The following is a 12,525-nucleotide window of genomic DNA, read 5'->3' on the forward strand; positions in this document are numbered from 1 at the left end:
TAAACAACATAATTACTGAAGGGAAAATTAAAGTTTTAACCTCTCATGGTCTCATCATGATCATTGGTTATATTTTTAAACTATATCAAAATTATTAACTTAGAATAGTTTTCTTTAATGTCAAAAAATACTTTATTGCTATCATGACATACATTGTTTCTACTAAAAGCTAGCCTGCCAACATTTCTTTTAAATTATTTAAATTCTTCAGGGACTAATTGCATTATTAAAGTCAGTGGAGAGCATCTAAAGATAGTCTTGCATAAATTAAGAACATTACTAAAAACAACGTGTCAATATACCAAATAATACTCGAGATTCCTCAGCATCCACAAGACAGAATTTAAGTGCCTGATGCCTGAATAAGCTCAGTTGATGAAATAAAGTTTGAAAATAGGAAGAAATTATCAGCAGGTTCATCTAGGGACTGTTTTAAAATCCGAATTTATGTTTTGTTAAATTTAGAAATATATGTTTCCAGTAAATGTTTAGCACAACGTCATGGAATATATTTCAAATCCTGTCAAGAATTCCTTTGCACATTCCGAAGGGAACCCAAAGCAAAAGTTCATTTTCTTTAGAAATAAATCTTTATAATCAATAGCATAATAAATCTAGCACCTTCCTACATGTCTGCCTATTCCCCCCACCTCTGTGTACCTCTAGATTTCCGCCTGTACTCTTCTCAAGACTTATCAGAACTCACATGCAGAAATTCCTCCTTTAGTTTCAAGAAATACAAAAAGATGAAAGAGAAATATCTTCCACTTTTTTTCATATTTTTAAAAAGAAATACATCGAACGCCCTTTTAGTGAATATTTTTTCATCTAAACAAGGGTAGGCATATTCACCACCCTAGTCCCTAATCCACTACCTTTACCATTTCCTTCCCAACAAACTTGTAGACAACCTGGTGAATGGCTGACAAAGTCTCTACATTTTCTACTTCCTTTACCATAGATCATGCATTCTTTTTTAAATAAATTATTTAGTTAGTTTGAGACAGGGTCCTGCTCTGTTGCCTAGGCTGGAATGCAGTGGTGCAATCACTGCTTACTGCAGCCTTGATCTCCGGGACTCGAGTGATCCTCCCACCTCAGCTTCCTGAGTAGCTGGGACTACAGGTGCATGCCACCCTGCCTGGCTAATTTTTTTTTAAAAGTAGAAATGAGGTCTCACTATGCTGCCCTGGCAGCTCTCAAACTCCTGAGCTCACACAATCCTACCTCCTTGGCCTCCCAAAGTGCCGGGGTTACAGAAGTGAGCCAACATGCTCGGCCTAGATTATGCATTCTTAACGGAGGTGAAAACTGGTTCTTGAGGGAAGAAAAAATATCACTCATTTTATATTCATAAAGCACAGGTACACATACAATACATAAATGGATAAACAGTAGATGTGCAATATGAAAATTTCATGGGCATGTACATTTAGGAAAAAAAATTGATTGAAATGACTCCTTCAGAAGGTGATGATGAAAACAAAAGATTGAAAAACACTGCCTTAGATCTGAAACTCCCAACCAGTGTACCTCAGATGGGTTACTGCTGTGTTGTGATACTATCCTCTAAGCTCTTGGCATGGCTGCAGTGCTAAATTAGGAATCTCTGGTTATAGATGGCTGCCTTCTTCACTCTAGGGTGCCATCCAAATATTATAATTTTTTTTTTTTTTTGGTGTTTAGCACTGGATCTTTTTTCTTTTTTTTTTTTTTTTCCCCATTTATTTATTTTATTGCATTTTAGGTTTTGGGGTACATGTGAAGAACATGCAAAATTGTTGCATAGGAACACACGTGGCAGTGTGATTTGCTGCCTTCCTCCCCATCACCTACATCTGGCATTTCTCCCCTTGCTATCTATCCCCAGCTCCCCACCCCCCACCGTCCCTCCCCTATTTCCCCCCAACTGACCCCAGTGTGTAGTGCTCCCCTCCCTGTGTCCATGTGTTCTCATTGTTCAACACCCGCCTATGAGTGAGAACATGCGGTGTTTGATCTTCTGCTCTTCTGTCAGTTTGCTGAGAATGATGGTTTCCAGGTTCATCCATGTCCCTACAAAGGACCCAAACTCATCGTTTTTGATGGCTGCATAATATTCCATGGTGTATATGTGCCACATTTTCCCTATCCAGTCTATCGTCGATGGGCATTTGGGTTGGTTCCAGGTCTTTGCTATTGTAAACAGTGCTGCAATGAACATTCGTGTACACGTGTCCTTATAGTAGAACGATTTGTAATCTTTTGGATATATACCCAGTAATGGGATTGCTGGGTCAAATGGAATTTCTATTTCTAGGTCCTTGAGGAATCGCCACACTGTCTTCCACAATGGTTGAACTAATTTACACTCCCACCAACAGTGCAAAAGTGTTCCTATTTCACCACATCCTCTCCAGCATCTGTTGTCTCCAGATTTTTTAATGATTGCCATTCTAACCGGCGTGAGATGGTATCTCAATGTAGTTTTGATTTGCATTTCTCTGATGACCAGTGATGATGAGCATTTTTTCATATGTTTGTTGGCCTCACGTATGTCTTCTTTTGTAAAGTGTCTGTTCATATCCTTTGCCCACTTTTGAATGGGCTTGTTAGTTTTTTTCTTGTAAATCTGTTTTAGTTCTTTGTAAATTTTGGATATCAGCCCTTTGTCAGATGGGTAAACTGCAAAAATTTTTTCCCAATCTGTTGGTTGCCGATTCACTCTAATGATTGTTTCTTTTGCTGTGCAGAAGCTGTGGAGTTTGATTAGGTCCCATTTGTCTATTTTGGCTTTTGTTGTCAATGCTTTTGGTGTTTTGGTCATGAAGTCCTTGCCTACACCTACGTCCTGAATGGTTTTGCCTGGATTTTCTTCTAGGGTTTTTATGGTGTTAGGTCTTATGTTTAAGTCTTTAATCCATCTGGAGTTAATTTTAGTGTAAGGTGTCAGGAAGGGGTCCAGTTTCTGCTTTCTGCACGTGGCTAGCCAGCTTTCCCAACACCATTTATTGAACAGGGAATCCTTTCCCCATTGCTTGTTTTTGTCTGGTTTGTCAAAGATCAGATGGTTGTAGATATGTTGTGTTGCCTCCGAGACCTCTGTTCTGTTCCATTGGTCTATATCTCTGTTTTGGTACCAGTACCATGCTGTTTTGATTACTGTAGCCTTGTAGTATAGTTTGAAGTCTGGTAGTGTGATGCCCCCCGCTTTGTTCTTTTTGCTTAGAATTGACTTGGCTATGCGGGCTCTCTTTTGGTTCCATATGAAGTTTAAGGTGGTTTTTTCCAGTTCTGCAAAGAAGGTCATTGGTAGCTTGATGGGGATAGCATTGAATCTGTAAATTACTTTGGGCAGTATGGCTATTTTCACGATATTGATTCTTCCTAACCATGAACATGGAATGTTTCTCCATCTGTTTGTGTCCTCTCTTATTTCATTGAGCAGTGGCTTGTAGCTCTCCTTGAAGAGGTCCTTTACCTTCCTTGTTAGTTGTATTCCTAGGTATTTTATTCTCTTTGTGGCAATTGTGAATGGAAGTTTGTTCTTGATTTGGCTCTCTTTAAGTCTGTTATTGGTGTATAGGAATGCATGTGATTTTTGCACATTGATTTTGTATCCTGAGACTTTGCTGAACTTGCTTATCAGTTTCAGGAGGTTTGGGGCTGAGACGATGGGGTCTTCTAGATATACAATCATGTCGTCTGCAAATAGAGACAATTTGACTTCCTCCTTTCCTATTTGAATGCCCTTTATTTCTTTTTCTTGCCTGATTGCTCTGGCTAGAACTTCCAATACTATATTGAATAGCAGTGGTGAGAGCGGGCATCCTTGTCTGGTGCCACATTTCAAGGGGAATGCTTCCAGTTTTTGCCCATTCAGTATGATATTGGCTGTTGGTTTGTCATAAATAGCTTTTATTATTTTGAGATATGTTCCATCAATACCTAGCTTATTGAGTGTTTTTAGCATAAAGGGCTGTTGAATTTTGTCAAAGGCCTTCTCTGCATCAATTGAGATAATCATGTGGTTTTTGTCTTTGGTTCTGTTTATGTGGTGAATTACATTTATAGACTTGTGTATGTTGAAGCAGCCTTGCATCCCCGGGATGAGGCCTACTTGATCATGGTGGATAAGCTTTTTGATGTGCTGTTGCAATCGGCTTGTCAGTATTTTATTGAAGATTTTTGCATCTATGTTCATCATGGATATTGGCCTGTAGTTTTCTTTTCTTGTTGAGTCTCTGCCGGGTTTTGGAATGAGGATGATGTTGGTGTCATAAAATGATTTGGGAAGAATTCCCTCTTTTTGTATTGTTTGGAATAGTTTCAGAAGAAATGGTCAAATATTATAATTTTTATGTGTGCCATGACATGAGAAAGACTGGGAAACAATGCCCTAGAGAAATGAATCTCTCTACTTTATTAGGACAACTGAGGCTGTCTATTGTAAGGCCCTTCATCTTCGTCTATCCCCTAGCCCATATCTGTGTATTTCCACCTGTCTTTCTTCTGGACTCCTTTCTTACCACCTTGAAATAAGGGGTTATCCTTTCTTTCCAAGGCTACTGTGTGGCCCACTGTTTCATGGGCCTTGCTCTCTCATTATTCACGATCTCTCATGCATCCTTGTTCTTTCCTACTCTATTACTGCTTTGCCTCCTTGCCAACAAACATACCCACATGTCTCTTCTCTGGGAAAAAGTTCCTCATTTGAACTTCTAAGTGTTATCCTAATTATTTTCTTTTCATTGTCAACCATTTACTATGAAGTCTAAAATGGCTACTTCTAAGATGTTTATGATTTTATACTAAATATTTAATAAATGCAAAAATAATATCTATAAAACATATGTAAGTTACAAAGACTCGTACTACAAAAAAAACACTCACATACCACTACCCAGTTTAAGAAACAGAATGCATTACCTTTATATTTGAAGTATCCTATGTGCTCTTCCCTATTCCCATAGCCTTCCTTCCCTATCAAAGTGGCTATGTTGTGTTTTTTATTCTCTTTCTTTCTCTGTATTATTACCACATACATGTATATTCCTAAATAATATATAATTTGGCTTTACATACTACATACCCTTGAACTTTATATAAATGAAACAATTTATCATATAAGCTTGTGAGATTCACCCTTGCTCTTCTGGGATATGTAATTCAACCATTTTTATTGTTAATAATATTGTATTATAAGACTGTACTTTCATTTGTTTAGTTTGCTACTCAACAAAACTGAACTCTCAAATGACTTCCTAATCACTGAATAAAACGGTTCCTCTTGAATCCTTCTTGGCTATAATAATGTAGTTTTCATCCTCCTTCTAACCAACGCATCTCTAATTCAGAAGCTATTTCAAGAGCAGATAAAAATAGAGAGGATAAGGGAGAGGAATTATGTGATTTGGGGATGTCCTGCTTGGGACACTGGGTAGCTAACACCACTAACTGACACAGGAAACACCAAAGGGCAGGTTTGCAGGGAAGAGAATGAGTTCAATTAGAAGCTTCAAGTGTTCCATGTAGAGATATCCAATTTAAAGTATCGATCTAGAAAGGAACAGATGTGTCAAGACTAGGGCTAAAGCCATGAAATGAAGCAGTATGACAAGGACAAATCAAACTTGTGCATGTAACAGAATCTGTTGATGGGTTCTACTTCAGAGCTGCTGATTCAGGTTTGAGAATTTGCATTTCTAATGAGATCCCAGGTGATATTGCTGGTCTGGGGACCACACTTTGAAAATCTCTGGATGAGACATTATTGCCCATAAAGAAATATTCAATATTGAGAATAGAAGCGCAAGAGCAGGGTGTTGAAGAATACAAAGAGGCAGGTAGAAAGAAAGAACTAGTAAAGGAAAATGAAAAAGAATTTTCAGAGAAGGGATGAGAATGGTAGAGTTGCAAAAACGGACAGTAAATAGTATTAAACAACTGAATAGAATGAAGACTGGAAATAGTAATTGGATAAAGTAATTCGGAGGTCACTGGAGAGCTTCGTAAAAGCAGTTTTGCAGAGTGAGGGGGAAGAAAAATACTGTAATGAGTTGGAAAAAATACAGACTACACTTGGGAAAGTTTGATTGTAGAGAGTAGAACAGAGAACAGAAGCTTGAAAAAGCAGAGCACTATGAGAAAGGGGACTTGGGATGAAAGACTTCTGCACATTTGTAAGCTAAAGGGAAAAGATGTAAGAGAGGAAGACATGGGAGATACCGGAAAAGTTAAAATAATCGATGGAGTGTACGGCTCCCATTGGAGTTGTAATGGAATAATATCCAGGGCACAGGTGAACTAGCCAGTCCTGGGCAAAAGAATCAGCTCTTCTGAGACAGGGGTGAAAGAAATTAAAAATAGACATTGTTAAAGATAAGAATAGAGGTGAAGGGAAAGGAAAGAGAAGCACACTGGGAGAGACCACACCTAAAGCCTCTATTTTCTCTGTAAGCCTGCCCTACAACAAACATTAAAGGAATTTCTTCAGGCAGAAGGAAAATAACACCAGATAAAAACCTGGACCTACACAAAGGAAACAGTGCTAGAAACATAACTTTATATGAGAAAATATAAAAGATATACTTTTTTCATTTTTAGTCTCTTTTTAAAAATAACTGAAGCAAAAAATAACAATGTATTACAGGATTTACTACAAAGTAAAATATATGTCAAAAAGAGCACATAAGAAAGAGGAGTGGTAATTCAAGTATCGTGACATAAGCTTCTTATCCTATATGTAAAGTGGTTTATTATCATTTAAAAGTAGACTAAGAAGACAGTGATAAAAAGAGCCCTAGATCAGTGGTTCTCAAAGTGTGGTCTAGGAGGTCTGAGGAAGGTCAGATCTAGAAATCCCAACACCTAGCTAACAGAAGTACTGGAAAGAGACTCACAGTATATGTTAGCATGATAAAAAGCCTTTAAGAAATTCAGTAGTGGGCCGGTGCGGTGGCTCAAGCCTGTAATCCCAGCACTTTGGGAGGCCGAGGCGGGTGGATCACGAGGTCAAGAGATTGAGACCATCCTGGTCAACACGGTGAAACCCCGTCTCTACTAAAAATACAAAAAATTAGCTGGGCATGGTGACGCGTGCCTGTAATCCCAGCTACTCAGGAGGCTGAGGCAGGAGAATTGCCTGAACCCAGGTGGCAGAGGTTGCGGTGAGCCGAGATCGTGCCATTGCACTCCAGCCTGGGTAACAAGAGCGAAACTCCGTCTCAAAAAAAAAAAAAAAAAAGAGATCGAGACCATCCTGGTCAACATGGTGAAACCCTGTCTCTACTAAAAATACAAAGAATTAGCTGGGCATGGTGGCTCGTGCCTGTAGTCCCAGCTACTCAGGAGGCTGAGGCAGGAGAATTGCCTGAACCCGGGAGGCGGAGGTTGCAGTGAGTCGAGATCGCGCCATTGCACTCCAGCCTGGGTAACATGAGTGAAACTCCGTCTCAAAAAAAAAAAAAAAAAAAAAGAAATTCAGTAGTAAACAAATTTGTTTAACTTAATGTTTACCAAATTTGATTGACCACAGAACTCACTTTTCAAGTTATACTTATTAACATCTCACAGAACTAGTGTTACTATGAAATACGTTTTGGAAAATACCACTAGTTCTGAGAGACGTTAATAAGTATTAAAAGATACCCTAGTCAGAATAGGAACACATTGTTTAAAGCCTTACTTTAAACAATGTATGCATTCTTGTATCTAATAAAACATAAATCAGTAGCTTCATATTTTGAGGAAAAAAAAAATCACAGACTTTAGAATAAACCAGATCTGGGTTTCCACTGTGACTCACCACTTACAAGATAAGAAACCTTAGACAAATTACTTATCTTATTGTAAGGCTTATATTAAAAAAACTGCAAGTTATCTGGCACATAGTGCTAGGTACTCACTAAATAGCAGATAATGATGATGATTAAAAGGGTCTTTTAGTACCTTCCCCAACCCATTTTAAATGAAATTCAATTCTCAAAATTTCCGTCTTATTTGAGAAACAGAGTAAACCATCTCTATTAATGTCTTTTAAAGAGTGGAATTTATAAGCAGATTGTGATAGCCAACTAAGAGGTTTACTTACTGAGATACAAAAAATATATTACTATTAATACTCCACAATGCCACGGCACAGCCACCCAAGGAGAGCATTTCAGTGAAGCTCTAGAATTGTTTCTTACGTAAGGTAAAATAACTGAAATATGCATTAAAGCCTTATGATAAAAGGGTTATTGTAATTTAAGCTTAATTTCTTACTGAAATGTTATTTAATATAGCACTAACAGTCATGAGTAATGTTTATGCTAATGAACTCATCCATTAATATTCACAGAGGAGGATCTGAAGAGGCAGGAGGAAAGCAGTAGTTATTTCAGGCAGTGAAAATTAGATGAATCTTTGTAGGGACAATATAAAAACCTAGTTAGAATGATAATGAAAAAAACTGCGTATCTTTGGGCAACGAGTCCAACAATGTATGGAGGGCCTTGAAAGCTAGGCAGAATTCAAATTTGATTTGATAGGCAGGGAAAAAAAGCCCTGTTAAATTCATCATCCTAGGACCCATGTAATAAAAACAATGTTTAAGAAAGACAAGGCTATTAGTGACACTTAATTTGCATCAAATAGAAAGTGAGTCAGGAAGGCTACTTTATTACTTGAATGATGGCTATACTGAGACATTAGGCTACAAGAGTAAGACATGCCTGTTATATCAATAAATGAGTGAGCAAGTGAACTGTGTTAAAGGGCAAGTAGACAACGGCTCAGTCATTTTTCGGTCGAAAAGGAGGAAGGACCAGGCTGAAACAGATGGTCCCACAATTTTATGTGTAGGTGATGGGGAGAATGGTGGCACCAGCAGAGAGACCTATAGGAAAAATTTGTTCATTGACATTCTAAAGGTATATAAAAATTAAAATATTCAGTAGAAATTTTAGATATGAAATTAGATTTTGAAGAACTTGCCTTTATATATCGTGTGTGTGTGTATACATATATATATATATATATATATTTTTTTTTTTTTTTTTTTTCCTGAAACAAGGTCATTTCCTGTCACCCAGGCTGGAGTGCAGCAGTGAGATCTTGGCTCACTGCAACCTCTGCCTCCCCCTCAGGCTCAGAAGATCCTTTTGCTTCAGCTTCCCAAGTAGCTGGGACCACAGGCATGTACCACCATGCCTGGCTAATTTTTATATTTTTTGTGCGGGCAGGGTTTGGTCATGTTGCCCAGGCTGGTCTCAAACTCATGAGCTCAAGCAATCCACCTGGCTTGGCCTCCCAAAGTGCTGATATTACAGGCATGAGCCAACATACCTGACTGACATATTCCCTTTTTACATAAATATGCAAAGTAAATTACATTAAATATGTAGTATATCCTAGGACATGTTTTCCCACAAGTAAAATTACTTTTTAAATTATATTGGTCTAGGCTATACTTAAAATCCACTTTAGAGTTGAGTTGAACAATGAAAATACATGAACACAGGGAGGAGAACATCACACACTGGGGCCTGTCAGGAGGTGGGGGGCAAGGGGAGGGAGTATTAGCACAAACACCTAATGCATGCAGGGCTTAAAACCGAGATGACAGGTTGACAGGTGCAGCAAATCACCATGGCACCTGTATAACTATGTAACAAACCTGCACATTTGGCACATGTATCCCAGAACTTAAAGTTAAAAAAAAAAAAAAAAAAAAAATTCCCAACCTGGCTAACATGGTGAAAACCCATCTCTACTAAAATTACAAAAAATTAGCTGGACGTGGTGGCAGATGCCTGTAGTCCCAGCTACTTGGGAGGCTGAGGCAGGAGAATCGCTTGAACCCAGGAGGTGGAGGTTGTGAAGATTGTACCACCGTACTCCAGCCTGGGTGACAGACACACGGTCTCAAAAAAAAAAAAAAAAAGAAAAGAAAAAAAAGGAAAAAAAAAATTCACTTTAATGACAGCTACCACAAAAGCCAGTAGACTGGATTAAAATGATCTTATTAAATGTAATTCATACATAAATGTCTGTGAATTTAAGTATTATAATTCCCATTTCACAGATAACAAAAAAAATATAAGGCAGATTTTTAAAGGGATCAGCTGAGACCAACAGATTTGTCTCTTTTATTTATTTTTTTTAAGACACAGTCTCACTCTGTTTCCCAGGCTACCGTGCAGTGGCTTACTATAGCCTCTAACTCCTTGGCTCAAGCAATCCTCCCATCTCAACCTCCTGAGGACAAACTTGGGACTACAGCTGTGTGCCACCAAACTTGGCTAATTTTTGAATTTTTTTATAGAGATGGGGGTCTCACTATGTTGCCATAGCTGGCCTCAAACTCCTAGCCTCAACTGACCCTCCCACCTAGGGCTCCCAAAGCGCTGAGATTGCAGTCATGAGCCACTGTGCCCAGCCCAGATTTTAATCAACTGAATGGACTCAAGCAATGTTCAAACCCAGCTGTCTCTAATTTATCCACAAAAATTGACAAAAGAAGCAACAAAACAATATACAATAGCAGATAATCCCAATGTAAATAATACACAAAATCTGAAATATATTTTGCCACACCAATCTTAAGTCAAGTATACCTGACTCTCAAACTAGTAGTTAATGATACGATTAAGAAAGAGCACTTTTCAAAAATGTATTCTACATTCTGAGACCTGGGAATGTAATTTCCATTGAAAGCAACAACTTGGTGTTGGAGGGAAAATGGTTGGGATGGGAGGACAGACCTCTTGCATCTGAGCCCTAAGACTCCTAATAGAACCTAAGAGATTACAAAGATTGAATATTATCATGAAGCAGTATATCTAATTCTTACCATTAATAACTGGCGTGTAAACAACAATCCCAACCAAGTTTGGGTCAGATACAGTTGTGTCCAGAATAAGGCCCCCAATGCTGAAAGAGATAAAATTATATAATTTAGAGAAGAGGAAAGAGAATATACTTGAAGTTATTCTGTACATGCAGACACTCCTCCTTTTTAAAATAAAATATTCACACATTTTTAAAATAGAGCAAAAAGTAAAATATTCAAAGTAAAAATCAATGTCAACAGTAAAATGTTGAAAATAAAACATGGCATAAGCTCCAGCCCCAGATTTCAGGATTCTGATGTCTACGATATGCTACTTGTGAAAAGAAAAAAACATATGCTTTCAATGCATTAAAATGTCTGCAAGAGCATACAAGAAATTATTAACCATGTCTATTTCTGGGGGTGAGGGTGACAGGTGACTGACAGTCATTTTATATCCTTCTGTGCTTAATAATTTTTAAAAACCATGCCACCGATCACTCATAATTTAAAAAATAATTTTAAAGAGTATGTTTTCGTATTTGAAGTAAACAAGGCATAAAAGAGGTGAATTTAATTGTGTTAAAACTAGATATTGTTAGGATGTGTCTTATTACTGGCAAATTAAAATAATGAGTTGTAGCCACAGAAAGAGCTGATCTTGAGACCAGAAATCTAGAAAACTAACATATAGTTATATGGTAGCAAGCCATACACTCTCACTGTGTCAGTGGAACTTGGAGATTTTTTTAAGTTTCCAAGGCCATTATTAATTGGTTAACATCAGTTTCTGGGTCTATGTAGTATAAAACATTCCCAGTCCTAATATTCCATGGGATCCTGTGCCCAAATCTTCCAGGAAAGTGCCATCCACATTACAGCAAAATGAACTGCATGCTGTCACAGAGTGGGGCTGATGGTCAAAATATCAGATCAAATGTTCTTAATACTACCTGATAGTTAACATTAGAAAATTATCAAATCTTTATCATTTTAACTCTTTAGTAAAATAAATTATGCCTTAATATGCCTAAACTGTGGGCGTTCTCATTAAAAAGGTACACTGTTTGAGCCCCAAAATAGTCCTCTTTAGAAATATTTTAACATTTTAAGCCCTAATTAAAAGAATAAAGTACATATTTCAAGAACAAACTAGTTCTGAGTCAAAGAATAAACCTCCCTGACAAAATATATAGATCATGTTGCAGATACAACATAACAATTGCTAAAAATACATTTTTTAAGATTCCTGTTAACACTGGTGGTAAAATTACTACAGAAAAAATTAGAAAAGACAAAATAAAGAAAGTAAAACCAACCCTACTTATATCATTGAATTACACTGTTAGTATGTTGTTATATAGCCTTCTAGACTTTTTTTACTTACATATTTTGTTATTTAAATTGACAATAAAAATTGCACATATTTATCCTATACAACATGTTTTGAAATATGGATATATTGTAGAATGACTAAATCAAGCTAACTAACCTATACATTACTTCACATACTTATTTTTTGTGGTGAGAACACCTAAAATCTATTCTCTTGGCAATTTTGATGAATACAACACATTGTTATAAACTACAGTTGCCATGTTGTACAATATATCTCTTGAACATGTTCCTCTAACCAAAATTTTTAATCCATTGACCTACACCTCTGTAACCCAGCTGTTTTAATATACACATTTTTTTTTTTTTTTTTTTTTGAGACGGAGTTTCACTCATGT

General features: G+C 37.2%; 1 protein-coding gene across 5 annotated transcripts in view; it reads right to left on the minus strand.

Moving 5' to 3' along the window:
- The window catches only part of SLC41A2 (solute carrier family 41 member 2), a 175,136-nt gene that overhangs the window by 55,807 nt on the left and 106,804 nt on the right, over positions 1-12,525 (minus strand). For all 5 annotated transcript variants that reach the window (XM_032299938.1, XM_032299910.1, XM_032299901.1 and 2 more), the window contains exon 8: positions 10,814-10,893. In XM_032299938.1, coding sequence (XP_032155829.1) covers positions 10,814-10,893 — 80 coding nt within the window. The remainder of the gene's footprint in view (positions 1-10,813; positions 10,894-12,525) is intronic.

The sequence above is a fragment of the Sapajus apella genome, unplaced genomic scaffold (assembly GCF_009761245.1).
Source record: "Sapajus apella isolate SASKATOON/1434 unplaced genomic scaffold, GSC_monkey_1.0 scaffold2, whole genome shotgun sequence".
In the NCBI taxonomy this organism is placed as follows: Eukaryota; Metazoa; Chordata; class Mammalia; order Primates; family Cebidae; genus Sapajus; species Sapajus apella.